At 37.5% G+C, this 27,282-nt stretch overlaps 1 protein-coding gene across 2 annotated transcripts in view; it reads right to left on the minus strand.

Annotated features, from left to right (window-relative positions):
• CWF19L2 (CWF19 like cell cycle control factor 2) overlaps positions 1 to 26,183 on the minus strand; it is a 230,590-nt gene extending 204,407 nt beyond the window's left edge. The window contains exons 1-3 of one of the 2 annotated variants that reach the window (XM_059070794.2): positions 26,066 to 26,183; positions 24,187 to 24,297; positions 23,312 to 23,434 (exon numbers count right to left, since the gene is read on the minus strand). In XM_059070794.2, the coding sequence (XP_058926777.2) occupies positions 23,312 to 23,434; positions 24,187 to 24,297; positions 26,066 to 26,158 (327 nt within the window). In that variant the 5' untranslated portion in view covers positions 26,159 to 26,183. The remainder of the gene's footprint in view (positions 1 to 23,311; positions 23,435 to 24,186; positions 24,298 to 26,065) is intronic. The other variant, XM_067038548.1, reaches the window with a different exon arrangement.
• Positions 26,184 to 27,282: the final 1,099 nt, after the last annotated feature.

Here is a 27,282-nt window from a genome sequence, read left to right on the forward strand (position 1 = left end):
GAACTTGAATCAATAAAATCAGAAATGAAAAAGTAGAAGTTACAACAGACACCGCAGAAATATAAAGCATCATAAGCCACTGCCAATAAAATGGACAACCTGGAAGAAATGGACGAATTCTTAGAAAGGTATAACCTTCCAAAACTGAACCAGGAATAAACAGAAAATATAAACAGACCAGTCACAAGTAATGAAACTGAAACTGTGATTAAAAATCTCCCGACAAACAAAAGTCCAGGACCAGATGGTTTCACAGGTGAATTCTATCAAACATTTAGAAAAGAGATAACACCCATCCTTCTCAAACTCTTCCAAAATATTGCAGAAAAAGGAACACTCCCTAAACTCATTCTACGAGACCACCATCACCCTGATACCAAAACTAAAGACACTACAAAAAAAGAAAATTACAGACCAGTATCACTGATGCAAATGCAAAAACCCTTAAAAAAATGCTAGCAAATAGAATCCAACAACACATTAAAAGGATCATACACCATGATTAAGTGGGATTTATCCCAGGGATGCAAGGATTCTTCAATATATGCAAGTCAGTGTGATACACCATACTAACAAGTTGAAGAATAAAAACCCTATGATCATCTCAATAGATGTAGAAAAAGCTCCTGACAAAACTCAACACCCATTTATGATAAAAACGCTCCAAAATGTGGGCATAGAGGAAAACTGTCTCAACATAGTAAAGGCCATATATGACAAACCCACAGCAAACATCATTCTCAACAGTGAAAAACTGAAAGCTTTTCCTCTAAGATGAGGACCAAGACAAGGATGTCCACTCTCGCCACACTTATTCAACATAGTTTTGGAAGTCCTAGCCACACCATTCAGAGAAGAAAAAGAAATAAAAGGAATACAAGTTGGGAAAGAAAAAGTAAAACTGTCACCATTTACAGATGACATGATACTATACACAGAAAATCCTAAAGATGCCACCAGAAGACTACTAGAACTCATCAATGAATTTGGTAAAGTTTCAGGATACAAAATTAATGCACAGAAATCTCTTGCATTCCTATACTAACAACTTTCTGAAAGATCAGAAAGAGAAATTGAGGAAACAATCCCATTCACCACTGCAACAAAAAGAACAAAATACCTAGGAATAAACCTATCTAAGGAGGTAAAAGACCTGTACTCAGAAAACTATAAGACACTGATGAAAGAAATCAAAGATAACACAGAGAGATATACCATGTTCTTGGATTGGAAGAATCAATACTGTGAAAATGACTGTACTACCCAAAGCAATCCACAGACTCCATGCAATCCCTATCAAATTAACAATAGCATTTTTACAGAACTAGAAAAAAATCTTAAAATTTGTATGGACAAACAAAGGACCCCAAATAGCAAAAACAATCTTGAGGTAAAAAAATGGAGCTGGAGGAATCAGACTCCTGGACTTCAGACCACATTACAAAGCTACAATAATCAAGACAATATGGTACTGGGACAAAAACAGAAATTTAGATCAATGGAACAGGATGGAAAGTCCACAGATAAACCCATGCACCTTTGGTCAACAAACCTATGACAAAGGAGGCAAGGATATACAATGGAGAAAAACCAGCCTCTTCAATAAGTGGTACTGGGAAAACTGGACAGCTACATGTAAAATAATGAAATTAGAACACTCCCTAACACCATACACAAAAATAAACTCAAAATGGATTAAAGAACTAAATGTAAGACTGGATACTATACAACTCTTAGAGAAAAACATAAGAACACTCTTTGACATAAATCACAGCAATATCTTTTCTAACCCACCTCCTAGAATAATGAAAATAAAAACAAAAATAAACAAATGGGACTTAATGAAACTTAAAATCTTAAGCACAGCTAAGGAAACCATAAACCAGAGGAAAAGGCAACAGTCAGAATGGGAGAAAATATTTGCAAATGAAGCAACTGACAAAGGATTAATCTCCAAAATGTGAAAACAGTTCATGCAGTTCGATATTAAACAAAACAAGCCAATCAAAAAATGTGCAGGGGCTTCCCTGGTGGCGCAGTGGTTGAGAGTCCACCGGTCGATGCAGGGGACATGGGTTCATGCCCCGGTATGGGAAGATCCCACATGCTGCGAAGCAGCTGGGCCCGTGAGCCATGGCCGCTGAGCCTGCGTGTCCATAGCCTGTGCTCCGCAACAGGAGAGGCCACAGCAGTGAGTGGCCCACGTACCACACACAAAAAATTGTGCAGAATACCTAAATAGACACTTTTCCAAAGGCATACAGATGGCCAAGAGGCACATGAAAATCTGCTCAACATCACTAATTATTAGAGAAACGCAAATTAAAACTACAAGGTATCATCTCACACCAGTTAGAATAGGCATTATCAGAAAATCTACAAACAACAAATGCTGGAGAGGGTGTGGAGAAAAGGGAATTCTCTTGCACTGTTGATGGGAAGGTAAAATGATACAGCCACTATGGAGAACAGTATGGAGGTTCCTTAAAAAACTTAAAAAAATAGAATTACCATATGACCCAGCAATCCCACTACGGGGCATATACCCAGAGAAAACCATAATTCAAAAAGACACACGCACCCCAATGTTCACTGCATCACTATTTACAACAACCAGGCCATGGAAGCAACCTAATGCCCATCAACAGACGAACGGATAGAGAAGATGTGGTACCTATCTATAATGGAATGGAATATTACTCAGCCACAAAAAGGAACGAAATTGGGCCATCTGTAGAGACATGGATGGACCTAGAGACTGTCATACAGAGTGAAGTCAGTCAGAAACAGAAAAACAAATATCCTATATTTCTGCATGTATTTAGAATCTAGAGAAATAGTACAGATGAACAGGTTTCCAAGGCAGAAATAAAGACACAGATGTAGAGAACAAACGTATGGACACCAAATTGGGGTGGGGGGGCATGGGGGATAAATTGGGAGATTGGAATTGACATATATACACTAATATGTATAAAATAGATAACTAATAAGAACCTACTGTATAAAAAAATTTAAAAATTCAGAAAAACTAAAGAAAAGTTAACTAATTTTATACTCTATATATTTTATATTAACCAATGGCTATTCTGGGGTTCTCTAATAACACAAATTAACCTAATTTGATGATATACTCCCTACTGAATAATTCAAACTTCTTGGTTTACAAAGTCCTATCAACTTACAATTTCATCTCCATTCACTCCTCTTGTTTTATAATCTAATATTGTTAAGTTGCTTATAGTTGTATCTACCTACATACATACATAAACACACACACGCACACTCAGACACTTTTATATCATGTTATCTCCTACGTCCAAGCCTTGCTCTCACAATTCCTTGTGCACACACACCTCTATATGCCAGGGTGATTCTTACTCATCCTTTAAGTCTCAACTCAAACATCATTTCCTCAAAACCTGCATATGAAATCCTCCTTCCCTTAATACCTTGAAATGCCTTGGCATCATGAGATTACATATTGGAAGTATGTGTCTGTTTAATTATAAAATGAGTTCCCCAAAAGTTCGAACTCTATATATTTGTATTCCCCATGTATATAAAAATGTCTGGCAAAGAGCTGGCATTCAATAAATGTGCATTAAAATTAACTCAATCCACACTTGCAAAAGCCCAAGTCAGAAACTTTAAGCAGCAGCCTGCATTAAATACTAGGTACTGAATGAAAGAAGCATATATGATACAGCTAGTACTCATTCATTTACACAACGACAACTGGACCGTTCTGTACAACTCTCCTGCCTCCATTCCCTTTCTATTAATTTTGTTGCTAATTTTCACAATTATTCACCCACCTCACCACTTCAGCATGACTTATGTTCCCCTCTCCCCATGCTATGACCTCAGTTCTCCTGCTGTTTCAATCCTCCATCCTACCTTGAAGAACTCATAAACCATCAACGTGCCTCTTTACCTAAGACAGCTCCCAGGACTCTTCTTCTCATGTGTAGCCATCATAATTAACCACACTCCTAATCCCATCTAACAGTCAAAACCAAAATACAGGACCAAGACAGAAAAGTGCCACCACTAAAAACATATGTAAATGTACATATTTTATATATATTTATGAAGTATTACATATATATATAAAATACATGTGCTTACATTTGCATAATACACATAAAATACATATTTTATATTTAAAATATAAAGTACCTACATAAATACATATATTTCTCAAAGATACTTGAAGACTTCTGCACTGGCCATGAAAAAAATAAATGCTACATCAGACTAGAAAAATATACAGAAATGGAAATGAAATTTAAAATATAAGAAACAACAGTTTTTAGACATTGAATCTCAGTTGTGCAGGACTATGATCCTTGAGAAAAGGCAAACAAATGAGATGAGTGCCACAATTACACTCTACTGCTTTTTGCCTAGTGGTACTTTCTAGACCATGGCACAAGGCAGGGTAACTCAAGCCTAATATGACAATCTCACTGAGATAAAAAAACAGAATTTTTACTTTGTGATGGCTGAGATAGAGCATCCATGAAAAGGGAGCTACACAGAGAAAGAACTCCAGAAAACTATATGAGACCCCTGTAGTCTTTAACTGAATACCAAACTGAACATTCTTAGGATGCAAGTCCACAAGGATAGACAAAGAATAATTACCATGGAAGGAAAAATTATTAGAGTTCTATGAGCAAAGAAATCCCCAGAGCTCACAAAGGGCTAGAAGACATTCTAGTTCCCACCAACCAGAATAGAGAAATCTCCTTGAATACCGAGGGCAATCAGCAGAGAAACCACAAAGGGCACACCTTAGCATGTCTTAGAAGTAATGGCTACTCTAGATACACACAAACATAACTTAAACACCAGCCTTTGAAAAGTATTAAGCTAATACACAAGTAACCTACTCCCCACCAAAAGAAAACTCAAGACCCTTTAAAGGAAGACAACAAATCCAGTAGTCACAATATAACTTTCACAAGGTTCAGCACCTAATTAGAAATTACTAGACATTCAAAACAGGAAAATGTGACCGGAAGACAAGAAAAGAAATCAGTTAATCAAAACAGAACAAGAAATAAAGAGATAATGACACAGTAAACTAGGATTTTGACACTGCTATTATAAATATGCCCAAGGAAAGGAAAGTATGAACAAATAGGAGTCAAAATGAAGATATAAAAAAGACCCAAATGAAATGTGTAAGGATAAAAAATACAAAAACTGAAATGAAAACTTTAATGACTGGGGATAGCAGCCAACTAGATGCTACAAAAAAAAGGCTAGTGAACTTGAACCTAAAATGCAACAGTAAAACCGATCCAAACTAAAGAACAGAAAAGGCTAAAACAAAAGTAAATAAAGGCTCACTGACCTGTGGGACAGAATTAAGGATACTAGCAGAATAAGAGGGGACACAAAAAACATTTCATGAAATAGCCAGAAAGTTTCTAATTTGATGGAAACTATGAACTCATAAATCAAAAAAGCACAATGAACCCAAGGCAGGATAAAGACAAAGAAAACAATATCAAACATATCATAATTGATTTGCTACAAAATGATAAAGAAAAAATTTAAAAGCATTAAGAGCAGAAAGAAACATCATAGGGGAGAGGGGGTGAGAAGATGGCGGAAGAGTAAGACACGGGGATCACCTTCCTCTCCTCACAGATACATCAAAAATACATCTACACGTGGAACTTCTCCCATAGAACACCCACCGAATGCTGGCAAAAGACCTCAGACCTCCCAAAAGGCAAGAAACTCCCCACGTACCTGGGTAGGGCAAAAGAAAAAAGAATAAACAGAGACAAAATATAGGGATGGGACCTGCACCAGTGGGAGGGAGCCGTGAAGGAGGAAAGCTTTCGACACACTACAAGCCCATTCGCGGGCGGAGACGGCGGGTGGCGGGGGAAGTGGGGGGCAGCTTCGGAGACACAAAGGAGAGTGAAGCAACAGGGTGCGGAGGGCAAAGGGGAGAGGTTCCGCAGAGGATCAATGCCAACCAGCACTCACTAGCCCGAGAGACTTGTCTGCTCACCTGCCGGGGTGGGTGGGGCTGGGAGCTGAGCCTCAGGCTTCAGTCCTATCCTAGGGAAAGATCTCGAGCTGGCAGAGTGAACACAGCCTGAAGCGGTTAGTGCACCACAGCTAGCCGAGAGGGAGTCCAGTTGAAGTCTGGAGCTGCTGAAGAGGCAAGAGACCTTTTCTTCCCTCTTTGCCTCCTGGTGCGCCAGAAGAGGGGTTTAAGCACGCCGCTTAAAGGAGCTCCAGAAACGGGCGCAGAGCTACCGAAGAGACAAGACTTTTTCTTGCCTCTGCTTCCTGGGGCGCGAGGAGAGGGGATTAAGGGCACTGCCTAAAGGAGCTCCAGAAACGGGCGCGAGCCGCGGCTGTCAGCACGGACAGTAAAGACGGGTATGGGACACTAGGGTTGCTACTGCCGCCATCAAGAGGCCTGTGTGCGAGCACAGGACACTCTCCACACCGCCCCTCCCGGGAGCCCGTGCAACCCACCACTGCCAGGGCCCCGTGACCCAGGGACAGCTTCCCCAGGAAAATGCACGGTGCACCTCGGGCCGGTGCAGCGTCACGCCCGCCTCTGCCATCGCAGGCTCACCCCGCATCCGTGCCCCTCCCTCCCCCGGCCTGTGTCAGAGCACCTGAATCAGCAGCTCCTTTAACCCCGTCCTGTCTGAGGGAAGGGCAGACACCCTAGGACCACCTACACACAGAGGCGGGACCAAGTCCAAAGCTGAACCCCAGGAGCTGTGCGAACAAAGAGAGGGGGAGGTCTTCCCAGCAGCCTCAAAAGCAGCGGATTAAAGCTCCACAGTCAACTTTAAGTGCCCTGCATCTGTGGAAAACCTGAATAGACAGCGAAATAACCCAAGTTGAGGAGGTGGACTTGGGGAGCAAGATATACTATTATTTTCCCCTTTTTTCTTTTTGTGAGTGTGTATGTGTGTGCTGCTGTGTGAGATATTGTCCGTATAGCTTTGTTTTCACCATTTGTCCTAGGGTTAGACTGACCCGTTTTTTTTTTTTTAATAGAAATTTTTCTTCTTAATAATTATTTTTTATTTTAATAACTATATTTTATCCTACTTTATTTTGTCTTCTCCCTTTCTTTCTTCCTTCTTCCCTCCTTTCTTTCCTACTTCGCTCCTTCCTTCCTTCCTCCCTTCCTTCCTTTGTTCCTTCCATCCTTTCTTCCTAACTCCCTTCTTTGCTCCCTTCCTTTCATTTTTCCTTCCTTCCCTCCCTCGCTCCTTCCTTCCTTTCCTTCATTTCTATTTGTTTCTCCCTTTTATTTTGAGCCGTTTGGATTAAAGGCTCTTGGCACACCAGCCAGGTGTCAAGGCTGTCTCTCTAAGGTGAGAGAACCAACCTCAGGACACTGGTCCACAAGAGACCTCCCTGCTCCACGTAATATCAAACGGCGAAAATCTCCCAGAAATCTCCATCTTAACACGAAGACCCAGCTTCACTCAAGGACCAGCAACGAACAGTGCTGGACACCCTATGCCCAACGAAGAGCAAGACAGGTCTACAGCCCCATCCATTAGCAGAGAGGCTGCCTAAAATCATAATAAGGCTACCAACATCCCCAAACATACAACCAGATGTGGACCTGCCCACCAGAAAGGCAAGATCCAGCCTCATCCACCAGAACACAGGCACTAGTCCCCCCAACCAGGAAACCTACTCAACCCACTGAACCAAATTCAGCCACTGGGGACAGCCACCAAAAACAGAGGGAACTAAGAACCTACAGCCTGCAAAAAGGAGACCCCAAACACAGTAAGATAAGCAAAATGAGAAGACAGAAAAACACACAGCAGATTAAGGACCAAGATAAAATACACACCAGACCTAACAAATGAAGAGGTAATAAGCAGTCTACCTGAAAAAGAATTCAAAATAATGATAGTAAAGATGATTCAAACTCTTGGAAATAGAATAGACAAATTGCAAGAAACAGTTAACAAGGACCTAGAAGAAATAAAGAGGAAGGAAGCAACAATGAGCAACACAATAAATGAAATGAAAAATACTCTAGATGGGATCAACAGCAGAATAACTGAGGCAGAAGGACGGATAAGTGACCTGGAAGATAAAATAGTGGAAATAACTACTGCAGAGCAGAACAAAGAAAAAAGAATGAAAAGAACTGAGGACAGCCTCAGAGACCTCAGGCACAACATTAAATGCACCAACATTCGAATTATAGGGGTCCCAGAAGAAGAAGAGAAAAAGAAAGGGACTGAGAAAATATTTGAAGAGATTATAGTTGAAAACTTCCCTAATATAGGAAAGGAAATAGTCAATCAAGTCCAGGAAGCACAAAGAGTCCCATACAGGATAAACCCAAGGATAAACACGCCAAGACACATAATAATCAAACTGTCAAAAATTAAATACAAAGAAAACATATTAAAAGCAGCAAGGGAAAAACAACAAATAACACACAAGGGAATCCCCATAAGGTTAACATCTGATCTTTCAGCTGAAACTCTACAAGCCAGAAAGGAGTGGCAGGACATATTTAAAGTGATGAAGGAAAAAAACCTACAACCAAGACTACTCTACCCAGCAAGGATCTCATTCAGATTGGATGGAGAAATTAAAACCTTTACAGACAAGCAAAAGCACCACCAAACCAGCTTTACAACAAATGCTAAAGGAACTTCACTAAGCAAGAAACACAAGAGAAGAAAAAGACCTACAAGAACAACCTGAAACAATTAAGTAAATGGTAATAGGAATACACATATCAATAATTACCTTAAATGTAAATGGATTAAATGCTCCCACCAAAAGACACAGACTGGCTGAATGGATACAAAAACAAGACCCATATATATGCTGTCTACAAGAGACCCACTTCAGACCTAGGGACACATACATACTGAAAGTGAGGGGATGGAAAAAGATATTTCATGCAAATGAAAATCAGAAGAAAGCTGGAGTAGCAATTCGCATATCAGACAAAAGAGACTTTAAAATAAAAACTATTACAAGAGACAAAGAAGGACACTATATAATGATCACGGGATCGATCCATGAAGAAGATATAACAATTGCAAATATTTATGCACCCAACATAGGAGCACCTCAACACATAAAGCAAATACTAACAGCCATAAAAGGGGAAAATGACAATAACACAATCATAGTAGGGGACTTTAACACCCCACTGTCACCAATGGACAGATCATCCAAAATGAAAATAAGTAAGGAAACACAAGCTTTAAATGATACATTACACAAGATGGATTTACTTGATATTTATAGGACATTCCATCCCAAAACAACAGAATACACATTTTTCTCAAGTACCCATGCAACATTCTCCAGGATAGATCATATCTTGGGTCACAAATCTAGCCTTGGCAAATTTAAGAAAATTGAAATCGTATCAAGTATCTTTTCCGACAACAACACTATGAGACTAGATATCAATTACAGGACAAGATCTGTAAAAAATAGAAACACATGGAGGCTAAACAATACACTACTTAATAACGAAGTGATCAGTGAAGAAATCAAAGAGGAAATCAAAAAGTACTTAGAAACAAATGACAATGGAGACACGACGACCCAAAACCTATGGGATACAGCAAAAGCAGTTCTAAGAGGGAAGTTTATAGCAATACACTCCTACCATAAGAAACAGGAAACATCTCGAATAAACAACCTAACTTTGCACCTAAAGCAAATAGAGAAAGAAGAACAAAAAACACCCAAATTTAGCAGAAGGAAAGAAATCATAAAGATCCGATCAGAAATAAATGAAAAAGAAATGAAGGAAACAATAGCAAAGATCAATAAAACTAAAACCTGGTTCTTTGAGAAGATAAGCAAAATTGATAAACCATTAGCCACACTCATCAAGAAAAAAAGGGAGAAGACTCAAATCAATAGAATTAGAAATGAAAAAGGAGATGTAACAACTGATGCTGCAGAAATACAAAAGATTATTAGAGATTACAGGAGCAACTCTATGTCAATAAAATGGACAACCTGGAAGAAATGGAAAAATTCTTAGAAATGCACAACCTGCCGAGACTAAACCAGGAAGAAATAGAAAATATGAACAGACCAATCACAAGCACTGAAATTAAAACTGTGATTCAAAATCTCCCAACAAATAAAAGCCCAGGACCAGCTGGCTTCACAGGCAAATTCTATCAAACGTTTAGAGAAGAGCTAACACCTATCCTTCTCAAACTCTTCCAAAAGACAGCAGAGGGAGGAACACTACCAAACTCATTCTATGAGGCCACCATCATCACCCTGATACCAAAACCAGACAAAGACATCACAAAGAAAGACAACTACAGGCCAATATCACTGATGAACACTGATGCAAAAATCCTCAACAAAATACTAGCAAACAGAATCCAACAGCACTTTAAAAGGATCATACACCATGATCAAGTGGGGTTTATTCCAGGAATGCAAGGATTCTTCAATATACGCAAATCAATCAACGTGATACACCATATCAACAAACTGAAGAAGAAAAACCATATGATCATCTCAATAGATGCAGAGAAAGCTTTTGACAAAATTCAACATCCATTTATGATAAAAACTCTGCAGAAAGTAGACATACAGAGAACTTTCCTCAACATAATAAAGCCCATATATGACAAACCCACAGCCAGCATTGTTCTCAATGGTGAAAAACTGAAACCATTTCCACTAAGATCAGGAACAAGACAAGGTTGCCCACTCTCACCACTCTTATTCAACCTAGTTTTGGAATTTCTAGGCACAGCAATCAGAGAAACAAAAGAAATAAAAGGAATCCAAATAGGAAAAAAGAAGTAAAGGTGTCACTGTTTGCAGATGACATGATACTATACTTAGAGAATACTAAGGATGCTTCCAGGAAACTACTAGAGCTAATCAATGAAGTTGGTAATGTAGCAGGATACAAAATTAATGCACAGGAATCTCTGGCATTCTTATACACTAATGATGAAAAATCAGAGAGTGAAATTAAGAAAACACTCCCATTTACCATTGCAACAAAATGAATAAAGTATCTAGGAATAAACCTACCTAAAGAGACAAAAGACTTGTATGCAGAAAACTATAAGACACTGATGAAAGAAATTAAAGACGATACAAATAGGTGGAGAAATATACCATGTTCTTGGATTGGAAGAATCAACATAGTGAAAATGACTCTATTACCCAAAGCAATCTACAGATTCAATGCAATCCCTATCAAATTACCACTGGCATTTTTTATAGAACTAAAACAAAAAAGTTCACAATTTGTATGGAAACACAAAAGACCCCAAATAGCCAAAGCAATCTTGAGAACGAAAAATGGAGCTGGAGGAATCAGGCTCCCTGACTTCAGACTATACTACAAGGCTAGAGTAATCAAGACAGTATGGTACTGGCACAAAAACAGAAATATAGATCAATGGAACAGGATAGAAAGCCCAGAGATAAACCCACACACATATGGTCACCTTATCCTTGATAAAGGAGGGAAGGATATACAGTGGAGAAAAGACAGCCTCTTCAATAAGTGGTGCTGGGAAAACTGGACAGCTACCTGTAAAAGTATGAAATTAGAACACTCCCTAACACCACACACAAAAATAAACTCAAAATGGGTTAAAGACCTAAATGTAAGGCCAGACACTATCAAACTCTTAGAGGAAAACATAGGCAGAACACTCTATGACATAAATCGCAGCAACATCCTTTTTGACCCATCTCCTAGAGAAATGGAAATAAAAACAAAAATAAACAAATGGGATCTAGTGAAACTTAAAAGCTTTTGCACAGCAAAGGATACCATAAACAAGACCAAAAGACAACCCTCAGAATGGGAGAAAACATTTGCCAATGAAGCAACTGACAAAGGATTAATATCCAAAATTTATAAGCAACTCATGCAGCTCAATAACAAAAAAACAAACAACCCAATCCAAAAATGGGCAGAAGAACTAAATAAACATTTCTCCAAAGAAGATATACAGATTGCCAACAAACACATGAAAGAATGCTCAACATCATTAATCATTAGAGAAATGCAAATCAAAACTACAATAAGATATCATCTCACACCGGTCAGACTGGCCATCATCAAAAACTCTAGAAACAATAAATGCTGGAGAGGGTGTGGAGAAAAGGGAACACTCTTGCACTGGTGGTGGGAATGTAAATTGATACAGCCACTATGGAGAACAGTATGGAGGTTCCTTAAAAAACTACAAATAGAACTACCATACAACCCCGCAATCCCACTACTGGGCATATACCCTGAGAAAACCATAATTCAGAAAGAGTCATGTACCAAAATGTTTATTGCAGCTCTATTTATGATAGCCAGGACATGGAAGCAACCTCAGTGTCCATCAACAAATGAATGGATAAAGAAGATGTGGCACATATATACAATGGAATATTACTCAGCCATAAAAAGAAATGAAACTGAGTTATTTGTAATGAGGTGGATAGACCTGGAGTCTGTCATACAGAGTGAAGTACGTCAGAATGAGAAAAACAATTACCGTATGCTAACACATATATATGGAATCTAAGAAAAAAAATGTCATGAAGAGATTAGTGGTAGGACGGGAATAAAACACAGACCTACTAGAGCATGGACTTCAGGATATGGGGAGGGGGAAGGGTTAGCTGTGAGGAAGTGAGAGAGTGGCAGGGACATATACACACTACCAAATGTAAATTAGATAGCTAGTGGGAAGCTGCCGCATAGCACAGGGAGATTACCTCTGTGCTTTGTGACCACCTAGAAGGGTGGGAGGGAGAGTGACGCAAGGGGGAAGAGATATGGGAACATATGTATATGTATAACTGATTCACTTCGTTTTAAAGGAGAAACTAACACACTATTGTAAAACAGTTATACTCAAATAAAGATGTTAAAAAAAAAATCATATACAGAGAGAAAGGTATAAACATGACTGCAGATTTCTCTCATTAGGGACAATGTAGGCAAAAGATAATGGAATGACATTTTAAAGTACAGGAAAAGAACTATAAACTTAAAATTATCTGTCTAGGAAAAAAACTTTTAAAATGAAGACTAAACAAAACAAATTTTCAGACAAACAATAACTTAGAGAAATGTCACAAAATAAGCCCCAGTAAAATTAAGAAAACTGCAACCATATCAAACATCTTTGCCAATGCTGTGAGACTAGAAACCAAGTACAAGAAAAAAACTGCAAAATACCACAAACATGTGGAGGCTAAAGAATTTGCTACTAAAAACCCAATGGATCACTGAAGAAATCAAAGAGGAAATAATACCTAGAGACAAGTAACACTGAAAACATGATGATCCAAAACATATGGGACAAGAAAAAGCAGTTCTAAGAGGGAACTTTACAGTGATACAAGCTTATGTCAGGAAGCAAGAAAAAACTCAAATAAAGAACCTAACTTACCCCTGAAGAAACAAGCAAAAGAAGAAACAAAACTCAAAGTTAGTAGAAGGAAAGAAACCATAAAGATCAGAGCAGAAATAAATGAAACAGAGACTAAAACAACAACAGAAAAAAAAATCAATGAAACTAAAACCTTGTTCTCTGAAAAGATAAACAAAACCAATAAACCTTTAGCCAGATTCATCAAAGAAAAAGAGAAATGGTCCAATCAAATGAAAAAGTATAAGTTACAACACCACAGAAATACAAAAGATCAAGAGACTACTAAGAACAACTATGTGCGAATAAAATGAAAAACCTAGAAGAAATAGACAAATTCTTGGAAAGGTACAATCTCCCAAGATTGAACCAAGAAGAAATATAAAAGTATGAATACATCTATTATCAGTAATGAAACTGAGTCAGTAATTTAAAAAAAAAAAAAAAACAGACAAAAGTCCAGGACCAGATGGCTTCACAAGTGAATTCTACCAAGCATTTAGAGAAGAGTTAACAGCTATCCTCAAATTATTCCAAAAAAATTGCAGAGGAAGGAACATTTCCAAACTCATTCTCTGAGATCAGAATCACCCTGATACCAAAACCAGACAAACTTATCGAGAAAAAAAAATTACCAGTCAATAACACTGCTGAAGATAGATGCAAAAATCCTCAACAGTATATAAGCAAGTTGAATCCAACAATACATTAAAAGGATCATTCACCTTTGTCAAGTAGGATTTACCCCAGGGATGCAAGGATTTTTCAATACTCACAAATCAATCAATGTGATACACCACATTAACAAACTGAAGAATTAAAACCATATGACCATCTAAATAGATGCAGAAAAACCTTACGTTAAAGTTCAACATCCATTTATGATAAAAACTCTCCAGAAAGTGGGCATAATAAAGGCCATACATGACAAATCCACAGCTAACGTCATGCTCAATTTCCTCTAAGATCAGGAACTAAACAAGGATGCCCACTCTTGCCACTTTTATTCAACACAGTTTTAGAAGTCCTAGCCACAATTGGACAAGAAAAAGAAATAAAAGGAGTCCAAATTGTAACAGAAGAAGTAAAACTATCATTATCTAGAAATGACATGACACTATACATAGAAAATCCTAAAAGCACTACCAGAAAACTACTAGAGCTTATCTATGAATTCAGTAAATTTGCAGGATACAATATTAATATACAGAAATCTGTTGCATCTCTATACACTAAGAGTGAACTATCAGAAAGAGAATGTAAGAAACAACCCCATTTACCACATCAAAAAGAATATCTAGGAATAAGCCTACCTAACGAGGTAAAAGACCTGTACTTGGAAAAATATAAGACACTGATGAAAGAAACTGAAGAAGACACAAACAGAAATATATACCTGTGTTCTTGGATTGAAAGAATTAATGCTGTTAAAATGACCATACTACCCAAGGCAATCTACAGATTCACTGCAATCCCTATCAAATTACCAATGGTGTTTTTCACAGAACTAGAACAATTAATTTTAAAACGTGTATGGAAACACAAAAGGCACTGAATAGCTACAGCTATCTTGAGAAAGAAGAACAGAACTGGAGGAATCATGCTCCCAGAATTCAGATACTACCAAACTACAGTAATCAAAACAGTATGGCACTGGCACCAAAAAAAAAGACACATAGATCAATGGAACAGGATAGAGAGCCCAGAAGTAAACCCACACACTTATGGTCAATTAATCTATGACAAAGGAGACAAAAATATACAATGGAGAAAAGACAGTCCCTTCAATAAGTGGTGCTGGGAAAACTGGACAGCTACACGTAAAAGAATGAAATACAACATCCTTTAACACCGTATACAAATATAAACTCAAAATGGATTAAAGACCTAAATGTAAGACCTATACTATAAAACTCCTAAAAGAAAACATAGGCAGAACACTCTTTGACATATATCACAGCAATATATTTTTGGATCTGTCTCTTAAAGCAAAGGAAACAGAAACAAAAGTAAATAAATGGGGCCTAATTAACCTTAAAATCTTTGGCACAGCAAAGGAAACAACTGACAAAATGAAAAGAAAACCTACGGAATGGGAGAAAATATTTGCAAATGATATGACTGATAAGGGGTTAATACCCCACATATATAAACAGCTCATACAACTTATAATCAAAAAAACAAATAACCCATTCAAAAAATGGGCAGAAGAACTAAACATTTTTCCAAAGAGGAAATGAAGATGGCTGATGGGTGAAAAGATACTCAATATCATTAATCATCAGGGAAATGCAAATCAAAACCACAATGAGATATCACCTCACACCAGTCAGAATGGCTATCATCAAAAAGAACGCAAATGACAAACGACAAGGATGTAAAGAAAAGGGAACCATGGTACACTGTTGGTGACATGTAAACTGGTGCAGCCACTGTGGAAAACAGTATGGAGGTTTCTCAAAAAGCTAAAAATACAACTACCATATGATCTAGCAATTCCACTCCCAAGTATATACCCCCCAAAAACAAAAACACTAATTCAAAAAGATACATGAACCCTAATGTTCAGAGCAGCATTATTTACAATCACCAAGGTATGGAAGCAACCAAAATGTCCACCAACAGATGAATGGATAAAGATATGGCATGTATATATACATATATATATGTGTATATATATATATATATATACAATAGAATAGAATACTACTCAACCATAAAAATGAATGAAGTTTTGCCATTTGCAGCAACATGGACAGACCTGGAGGGCATTATGCTAAGTGAAGTAGTAAGTGAGACAAAGAAAGACAAATACTACAAAATATCACTTATATGTGGTATCTAAAAATAAAACAAACTTGTGAATAAAACAAAAAGGAAGCAGACTCACAGATATAGAGGGTAAACTAGTGGTTAACAGTGGGGAGACAGAAGGGGAAAGGGGCAATGTAGGCACAGGGGATTAAAACTAAGGGTTATTATGGGATTATATTAAATCATGTCTGTGAAACTTTTTTTTTTTTTTTTGCGGTACATGGGCCTCTCACTGTCGTGGCCTCTCCCGTTGCGGAGCACAGGCTCCGGACGCACAGGCTCAGCGGCCATGACTCACAGGCCCAGCCGCTCTGCAGCATGTGGGATCTTCCCGGACCAGGAAACAAACCCATGTCCCCTGTGTTGGCAGGCGGGCTCTCAACCACTGCACCACCAGGGAAGCCCTGTGAAACTTTTGAAAAGTATAAGGCACTACAGAATTTTAAAAATTTTTCATTCAACTAAAAAAAATAGAATGAATCAATGAATGAATAAACAAATAAGAACACTAAAATAAAACCAATTAATCCAAATGAAGCTAGGAAAAAGAAGAGAAAAAATAATTAAAAATAAATGGGACAAATAGAAAAGGGAAAGCAAGATGGCAGACAAACTCAAACATACCTGTAATTACATTAAACATAAATAATCTAAACCAGCACTATCTAATAGCATCTTTCTATACCTCACCACCCAATATGGTAGCCACTAACCTAGCCATATGTGTCTACAAACACTTAAAAATTTGGCTAGTGAGACTGAAGAAATGAACTTTCAACGTGATATAACTTCAGTAACTTTTAACCAAAAATGTTAAAGTCAATATGGCTGTCATATTATATAGTGGAGAAAATCCTCCAATTTAAAAGGAAGAAACTGATAAGCTAGATAAAAAAGCAAGCCCCAAACACAGACTGTCCACAAGAAATACATTTTCAATATAAAATAAACAGATACATTAAAACTAAAAGAATAAAAAAAATACACCATGAAAACAAAAAGTTAGAAAACTGAAAAGACTTTATTACTATGAGACAAAAGTAGACCTTAAAGAAGAATATTACCAGAGACAGAGGAACATTTCATGATATAATCATCAATTCATCAAGGAGATACAACAATCCTAAATGTGTATGTATCTAACAAGACTTCAAAATACATGAGGCAAAAACTGACAAAACTGAAAGAAAAAGACAAATCCACAACACAGAGATTTTACTGCTGCTCTCTCAGTAACTGACAGAAGAGGAAAACAGAAAATCGGTAAGAATACAGATGACTTAACACTATGAATAAACTTTCCCATGTTGACATTCATAGAACGCTACAACTAACAACAGCTGAATATACATTCATTTCAATTACATAAGGAATTTTCACCAAGATAGAGCACAGGCTAGGTCATAAAATTAGTCTTTATGATTTTTTTAAAAACTAAATTATACAGAGCATGTTTTATGACAACAGAATTAAATTTGAAGTGAAAAACAAAAACAAAACTGGTTAAATCCACAAATACCTGGAAAATTTTAAACTCATATACAGCCTGTAAGTTTAAAAAAAAGTAACAAAATCAATTAGAAAATATTTTAAAAAGATGACAATGAAAACATAACACATCAAAATTAGTTAGATGGAGATACAACAGCGCTAGAGAAAAAATTGTAGATTAAATACTCATTAGAAAATAAGATTTGGGTCTTCCCTGGTGGCACAGTGGTTGAGAATCCGCCTGCCGATGCAGGGGACACGGGTTCGTGCCCCGGTCCGGGAAGATCCCACATGCTGCGGAGCGGCTGGGCCTGTGAGCCGTGGCCGCTGAGCCTGTGCATCCGGAGCCTGTGCTCCTCAACGGGAGAGGCCACAACAGTGAGAGGCCCGAGTACCACAAAAAAAAAAAGAAAATAAGATTTAGAATCAAAGACCTACACACCCACTTCAGGAAGCTAGAAAAAGAAGAGCAAATTAAATACAAAATAGATAATAGGAAAGAAACAGTAAAAAGACAGTGGAAATCAATAAAATAAAAAATACACAACTAGAAAATTAATGAAACTAAAAGGCAATTCTTTGAAAAGATTAATAAAATTGATAAACCTAAAACTATTCTAACCAAGGAAACAAAGAGAAAATAGAAATAGCCAAAATCAGGAATGAAAGAGGGGACATAACTACAGACTCAACAGACATAAAAAGGACAATAAAAGAATATTAGAATATTATGACAATAAATGCAACAATTTAGATGAAATAAAATTCCTTGCAAACCTTAATTCCAAAACTAACACAATAAAGAGAAAACACTTAATACAGATATTAAAGAAATTAAATTTGTGCTTTAAGCATCCCACAAAGAAAACTCCAGGCCCAAACAGTTTGACTAGTGAGTTTTAACAATTCTTTAAGGAAGAAATCACACCAATCCTGCACAAACTCTTCTACAAATGGAAGAACAGGGAATATTTCCTAATTCATACTTGAGGCCAGCATTACCCTTACAACAAAACCCAATACCCCTCATAAACACAGATGCAAAAATTCTCAACTAATTGTGAGCAAATCACATCAGAAAAAATATATATAAAATAAAATGTGCTTGTAAGTATATATAAATAAAATATTTTATAATTAAATAAACAAAAATAACCAAATAGAGTGTATCCCAGAAATTCAGGTTGCTGTTAACATTCAAAAATCAACTGATGTAATTCTCTATATTAACAGAATAAAAGAGAAAAATCATATGATTATATAAATAGATGCAGAAAAAGTATTTGACAAAATCCAGTGCTATTCAAGACAACAACTCTTAGCAAAAAATAAAAATAGAGGAGAATTTACTCAGCCTAAAAGGGCATACATGAAAAGCCCACAGCTAACATCATGCTTAAAGGTGAAAAATAAATGCTTTCCACTTAAGATAAAGAACAGGTAAGGATGTCCACTCTCACCACTTCTATTCAACACTATATTGAAGGCCTAGCTAGTGAAATAAAATAACACAAAATTAACAAATGGGATAAAACGCCTAGAGATCGGAAAGAAAAAAAGTGTCTTTATTCACACATAACATAATCATGTACTAAGAAATCAACCAAAAAAACTAACACTAGTACTTGTGAATTTAGCAAGGTGACAAGATACAAGGTAAATATACAAAAATCCACTGTAAACATATATGCTAGCTGCAAATACACAAAAAATAAAATTTATATTTTTAATTCCATTTCCAACAGCACCCCAAGAAAATAAAATATAAAAAAATAATAATAGTAAGTCCTCTACACTGAAAATTCCAGAACACTGTGAGAGAAATTAAAGAAGACTTAAAGAAATGCAGAGATATACCACATGCATAATGGGTTGGAAGACTCTCTATTTTAAGATATTAATTCTCCCAAAATTGATCTATTGATGCAAAACAATTCCAATCAAAATATCAGTAGAAACTTTTGTTGAAAGTGATAGACTGTTACTAAAATTTATTTTTAAAATGCAAAGAACTTAGAGTAGCAAACAATTTTCAAAAAGCACAAAATCATAGAACTTACACTACCTTATTCCAAGACTTACCCTAAAATTGCAGTAATTACGACAGTTTATTTACTGGCCAAGGAGAGACATGCAAGCCAACGGAACAGAAAAGAGTCTAGAAATTAACCCACAAATATATATGCTCAATTGTATTTAAAACAAAGGAGCCTAAGTAATTTAACAGAGAAAGGTTAGCCTTCTCAACAAATGATTCTGGAACAAGTGGAAATCCACATGGAAAAACTGAACTTTGACACTTACTACATACCATAAGCAAAAATTAACTCAAAATGAATCGCTGATAAACAAAAAAGCCAAAGCTACAAAACTTCTTGAAAAAAACACAGGAGAAAATCTTCACAACCTTGAGATGTGCAAAAATTAGGACACCAAAAGCAGTAACTATGAAAAATTAATGATAAAAGAAAATAATTAATAAATTGGACTTCATAAAAGAAAACAGAATGGCCAATAAAGACTTAAAGTAATGCTCTACATCATTGGTGTTTAGGGAGATGTCACATGAAATATTACTACACATAGTAGGATGGCCAAAAAAAGTACAAAGCCTGAAAATTCCAAGTGCTTGCAAAGATGTAGAATAACTGGAGTTCTCATATACTGCTAGTAGGAGTGTAAAATGGTCCAAACACTTTGGAAAACTATGGCAGTTTTCCAAGAGAAAAACATGTCTGCCAAATGACTTGTACACAAACATTCACAGTAGCTTTATTCATACTAGCGAAAACTAAAAAAACACCCAAATGACTTTGAACAGATAAGACAGATAAACAAATTATGGTATATTCATACAATGGAATATAGCAATAAAGAGAAAGGAAATACTGATACATGCAATTACGTGAGTTGCAAAAACATTATGTAAAGCCAAAGAAGCCCGACACAAAAAGGATCATATTACAGTTGACCCTTGAACAATGTGGGGGTTAGGGGTGCTGATCCTCCGTGCAGTGGAAAATCCACGTGTAACTTGCAGTTGGCCATCCGTATCTACGGTTCCACATCTGCAGATTCAACCAACCAACTGTAGATCATGCAGTACTATAGTACATATTTCTCAAAAAAGATCCACGTACAAATGGACCTGTGCAGTCCAAACCCATGTTGTTCAAGAGTCAACCATATATGAATATTCATGTGAAATTCTAGAACAGCGAAAATTAATCTATAGCGTGCTAAAGCAGATCTATGCCTGCCCAATCCCAGAGTGGAGGAGGAGGGAGGGTGAGGAGGAATTGATTGCAAAGAGCCACAAAGAACTTTATGGGGAATGGAAATGCTATCTTAACTGAAAGAGTTAAAAAGGTATATTCATTAAATAGTACAATTAATATAGGATTATTTTATTACATATAAATTATACCTCAGTAAAGCTCATTTTTAAAGTTAAAAGAAAAAAAAAAAATAGAGACATTGACAGTCAAGATATACTTTCCAGGGCTTCCCTGGTGGCGCAGTGGTTGAGAGTCCGCCTGCCGATGCAGGGGACATGGGTTCGTGCCCCTGTCCAGGAAGATCCCACATGCCACAGAGCGGCTGGGCCCGTGAGCCATGGCCGCTGAGCCTGCGCATCCAGAGCCTGTGCTCTGCAACAGGAGAGGTCACAACAGTGAGAGGCCCGCATACCGCAAAAAAAAAAAGATATGCTTTCCAGCCTCACATGGATCCTAAATGGTTCCCAGCAATTCATTTGCTTCTTTTATTACCTAAGCAAAGTTGTTTCAAATCTATACTATTTCCTCAATCCCTCCATCCTACTTCTACTCCCAAGTTGTCATCTCAGATGATGATTTTACCTTCTACTTCACAAAAGAAACAGAGAACATCAAACAGAAACACCATCAATAATCTGCTCCCCTTCTTGTTTATCTGCTACCTCCTCCTTATTTATATGTATTTGTATACATCTTTACTACTTCCCTCTAGCTCAGAAGAGAAGGTGATCCTACTTCCCATCTAAGCTAAGCCCTTCCCCTGGAAGCTTGCTCACCCAAACTTAGCATTCTCCTCAGTAATATGTACCCCACTCTTCCTAAAAACATTTTCTCAAAAAGACCTCCCAACCAACCTGGTTCCCCTAGCTATCATTCTGTCTTTCCTACCCTTCACTGTCAGTATAAATTTCTCTGTTCTTCTTCAGTCAACCTCAATGTGATGTGGGCACTGAGCATTCATTCATACTACTCTCTCTAAGGTATATGTTATACAACTTAATAGGTATGTATAAATGTACATGCTATATATTGCAACAAAAAGACTTACGTATGTTGCAGAGAAGAACAGCAATAGCAACAAGTACAACAAAGAACAGGACAGTGTGTCTCTGATAAAGGGAAGCAAGTGCCCTTAATCAAATGACATAAATGTTTAGTTGCCCTGGCAGATATATCCCCATGGGTTGAGGATTCTTAACCTGTGATCCTTGTGTAAACTCCTGGGAGTTTTACAAACTCCCCTGAAACAAACAACTTTGTATATAAATTTCTTTTTGAAGAAAAGATCACTTTTATCAGATTCTCAATAGGGTCAGCAACTCAATCCCACAATTGTGGAAAAAGTGCCTCTATCTTCTTTTCACATTAAGATTTTCTAACTCCTTTTGCACTGAGTTATATTCCAAAAAATTTTTTTTCTATATAATATTCCTACCATTACAAAATATGCTGGATAGTCAATAAAACTATCCAGGTGTATTTCTCACTATGAATTAAGATACTGCGTTCTCAAATAAGATAGGCTTTCATGAGCCAATTATCATCTCAGGGTATACTGCCAAAAATTTAATTTCTGAAACTACAAGAAGGTCAGATTGTCCAACATGATGATTCAACTGAGAGTATAACCCTCTGAAGATCGTACCTATGAGTCCAATTATCCCTAAACATCTCTAGCTCATCACTCACTAAGCACAACATACCTTTCTCTTCCTGAAAATAAGAATGAAGGTTTGGCCTGCTTTCCTATCCTCTGTGAGTCCTCTCATCCCAGACATGGGTAAAGACACAGCAGACCCAGCATTCTCTTCCTTTTTGTCCCAAATATAAATATATAAATAAAACCTATTTTAAAGACTTAAATGTTAATTTCTATGAAAAGCAAACAGAGGTAACAGACTCTGAAATATCTTGGCACTCTTTTCCCTTATTTTACAGTATTACTCTTTCCTGCTTCTCCTCCTAATTTTCCAACTACTTCTACTTAATATCCTTTACTTTCTGTCTGGCTCCTCAGTATCGGTATTCTTCTTTCTTTTCAATTACCCTAGGCAATTCATCCATTCTAATGGCTTCAATGAGCAATGATTCTCAAAATGTATCTCCGTCCTCTTACCTTTATCTATAACCTAAGATCCATATTTCTACCATTTCCTGGACATCTCAAGTAGATGTCTCCCAGGCATTTTCATATCCTAACTAATATTATCTAAGTACTCATATATATTTTAGGTTCCCATATGTTGTTCCTCTAAATACAATTTTCTCAAGTAGCTGCTTTGGTTAGTTTTAGTACATACTTACTGATGAACTGTCAGTTGACTCATTGTTTTTTTCACACTTTTGTTTCTTGCTCTTTTTTTTCTTCTCTTTTTTTACTTTTCTTGAATGCTTGTCTTTTTTCTTCTTTTTCTTCACAGAGTGTTCCTATAAATAATCATGTTGAAGAGGTAAGAATTCAGTTTAGCTTACTTTAAAAGGAAGTATTTCAAGGAAAAGAAAGCTCTATATTCCAAAAAACTTTAAATCTTTCATGAAAAGAGACAAGGGATATGACTAAATAAATAATTTCTTCTAAGAAACTTTACCATATTTCTATAATATATGCCACTACTAATAAATCATATAGCTAAAATTTCTTAGAAAAATATGAGGGAAGTTTTATTTGTAGATACACTGATAGATATAATCAAATAAACACATATATGCACAGATATACATGTGTGTGTATCTCCTTCAATGGGCCCAAAAGAATTTATAGAAGATTATTAGCCACATAAAATATAACAAGATAGCATAAATTGTGGGAAGAGAAAACAAGGATTGAGACAACCCCCCTAAAAAAAAAAAGAAAAAGAAACAAAAGCATGACATTAAGCTTAAAACGCATAACTTTTTAGATCCATAAACTTGCCACAAGTGGGCTAGAAATTTGAAGCTAAGCTTTCTACCAGTCAACTCAACTAACAAAAGCTTTCCAATGTCATTATGTCCAAAATATTAAAATATACTACTTTGGCCAGAGAGAGAAAATATTCAGTAATGCCAACTATGTGATATTCATTCTGTAACTTGCAAAAATAGTCTATAAAGTTACTCCTCCAATATTAACTTGAATAAGTACAAAAAGAAAAAAAAAGACAGACAAGCTTACATCAAGTAAGCCTGTTAGTATTCACCTGTGAGATTTGCTCAACTCGCTTATTCACATCAGGTAGCATCCATGTTTCCTTACCCCGAAGTCGTTTAAGTTCTTTACGCCTTTCTTCCTTTTCAAAATTGGCTTCAGCCTAAAATAGTGAAAGAAGAAAAATTAACAATTGATCCTGGGCTTCCCTGGTGGCGCAGTGGTTGAGAATCCGCCTGCCAATGCAGGGGACATGGGTTCGTGCCCCGGTCTGGGAAGATCCCACATGCCGCGGAGCGGCTGGGCCCGTGAGCCATGGCCGCTGAGCCTGTGCGTCCGGAGCCTGTGCTCCTCAACGGGAAAGGCCACAACAGTGAGAGGCCCGTGTACCGCAAAAAAAAAAAAAAAAAAAAAATTGATCCACTTGCCTTTCACAAAAAAGCAAAACAAAAACTTCTCCCACTTTCATATAAGGCTTACCAGGAATTTGCTTCTACCAAACTGTAAGAAAGATTTAACCAAACAAACACTCTCCTTCCACATTACCAATTGCATTACCAATTACCAATCTCTAGTGAAATGAACCACCAATCAAAGACAGAATCCAGGGACCTACTATAGACCCTTCCCTCTCCCTAAGCTCCCTACCTCAAATAGGACTTGAAATCTCTTTTCCCTTCACTATCCCACTGATACTGCCTGATACTTTTGTAACTGTTTGGGGACTGACCTCCACACCTTCAGTCTGCAGTGCCCATACCCGTCTACCAACACCCCCAAAATGCTTCAGGAAGAATCACCTTTCTAAAAACAAATGATTATATTGCTAATTTTTATTCACCTTTCAACAACAGTCAAATAAAGTAAGATCTTTCTAGGAAGTTGTTCCTGCCTTTTCATTCTCCCTCCAAATTTCAAAGCTGGGGTTGGTCCTTCTCTAACCTCTGTACGTAGCTCTACTATACAATTTATCACAAATCCTACTCTCTCCAAAAACTGCCTGAAATATTAGAGACAAGGATGAAGGATATTTATTATACACGTATATTACATAAGCTGAAATCAGGGAACAATACCAACCTTTCACCTAAGACTTATTGCCCTCTCTTCCTCTGTAAATCTGGCTGTAGTCGTTACACCTTCTCCTTCCTGTCTCCTATACCGGCTCCTTCTCATCTGCATTTAAACTCGTTTTAAACTGTTCCAGCTTAAAACAAAAACCATCACTTGTTTCACCTTACATTGCTCTCCAACTACAACTTTTCCCCTTCATTGCCACACTTCTTACATCTTGTCAGATAATTCAATAGTACAGTTTACTTCCTGCATTCTTTGTTACCTCTACCCCATCTCAACCTTAATGAGAAATAGAATGCTTCTCAACCTTTTTCGAAGGGCTGAATTCTCTGGGTCTCTTGTCTCAATCCTTGTTTGCATCAGTAAGGATTTACAATAAGCCAGTAACTAATATAAATAGTTTAAAAGGAGAATGAAACGGTCTACTCTGACAAGGCTTACATGTGTTCCTGAAAACGGAAAATTTCATTTCAGATGTAGCAAGAGCGAGGACTGAGGCTATAAAATACGCAGAGAGAGTCGTTGTAAGTATCGGAGTTCTTCGAAAGTGCGCAACTCAGGTGATCAGGTGACAGAAATGTCAAGAATGGATGATTTAAAAGATAAGGAAATTCAGAGGAAATAAACAAGTCTTACTGAAAAGAATATGAGCAAGTGGAGCCTGCCAGAGCATCTAGGAGGCAGAAGATACCCAAGGATTTGCGGGCATTCCAAAGGGAGACATCTACCCCCACACAACCAGGTAAGGTGAGATACTAAGGCTTCGGGGAGGCAGGAGAACCAGAGGTCTGGCTCCCAGAAAGCCTCCACTCTCTCAATTCTAAATGGTTCCCGAAGCCCCCAAACTGAGGTACCTGTCGCAACACCTCGGTCCTGGAAATCCGGGTCCGTTCTTTACGCTCGTCGACGCTCCTCGCACTTTCAAACCCACCACCGGCAGCCGCCATAATGGTTGTCGTAAAGTTGGGAAGCCGTCACAAAAATCTCAGTTTACGACTGTCGTAATTTACTAAACAAACAGGGACTTCCGATTAGGAGGAGGAGGGGGCGCTGTCCACCAACAGAGCATGCGCAGATCTGACTGTCGCCTACTCTTCGGGTGAATTGTCTACGCTGTGGTATTAGAGGAAGCAGGAAGATTTAGCCAGGGAGTTGCCCTCCTTCGTATATTGAGATTGCGCTGAGCAGGACTGGTGTCAGTGTACATTTGTTACCAGTTTCGCAAGGTTCTGACGGCATTTTCAGCTATCTCCTTTTAAAATCTCCGCAGTAAGTTAGACACTCAGGGAGGTTAAATCCGCACCTCTCAAAGATTTCCACCAAAGCGCCCTTCCCGCCAAAGAGGTTTCCCCTCCCTTCCCTGATTAGCAGCGGTTTGAATCTGCCCTTTGCAACTCAGGGAAGGTCATGGAGACTGAAGTCTATTCCCTACAAACAAGAAACAGGGAACACAGAAAGGATTCCATGCCCAAGAGCCCCACAGAGTCCTGCTTGGTTTCAGGGGTGAGAGCTATTTAGCAGTATCTTTCGGATAAAAAATTTGAGGCAAATATGGCAAAATAGTGTTAAACTAGTTGTTGGTAACACACCTGGCATTATTTCATGAAATCAGCAAAAACTACAAATAAAGGTTCCCAGGCTCAATCATCCCTGCCCCAGGATTGCTTATATTCATTTACAGCATATCACTGAATTTAGTACAGTACAGTTCTGACTCTGGATCTAGGCTATCTGGTTCAAATATGGAGTCCAATGTATAATGGTGGTATGATCTTTATTTAGTAAGTTGTTTAACATCTCAGTACCTTATTTTTCCCACCAGTATACTGGGGATAATAGGACTTACCCTATAAGGTTATGAGGATTGAAGAGCTTGATAGATGTGAAGCACTTACAAAGGAAGACAGGTATTCTACTATAAACACTCTCAGACAAAGAATATTAATTGGAGATATGTCCAAAGACTTCTGCCAATCCCAAATTCACAAACACTGATGGCATATTTTCCCCATAAAATGAAATAATTATTAGCTCTCTTCACATCCCTTTTAATATGATCTAGTACTAGGAG

This window comes from Kogia breviceps, chromosome 7 (genome assembly GCF_026419965.1).
Source record: "Kogia breviceps isolate mKogBre1 chromosome 7, mKogBre1 haplotype 1, whole genome shotgun sequence".
Classification (NCBI taxonomy): Eukaryota; Metazoa; Chordata; class Mammalia; order Artiodactyla; family Physeteridae; genus Kogia; species Kogia breviceps.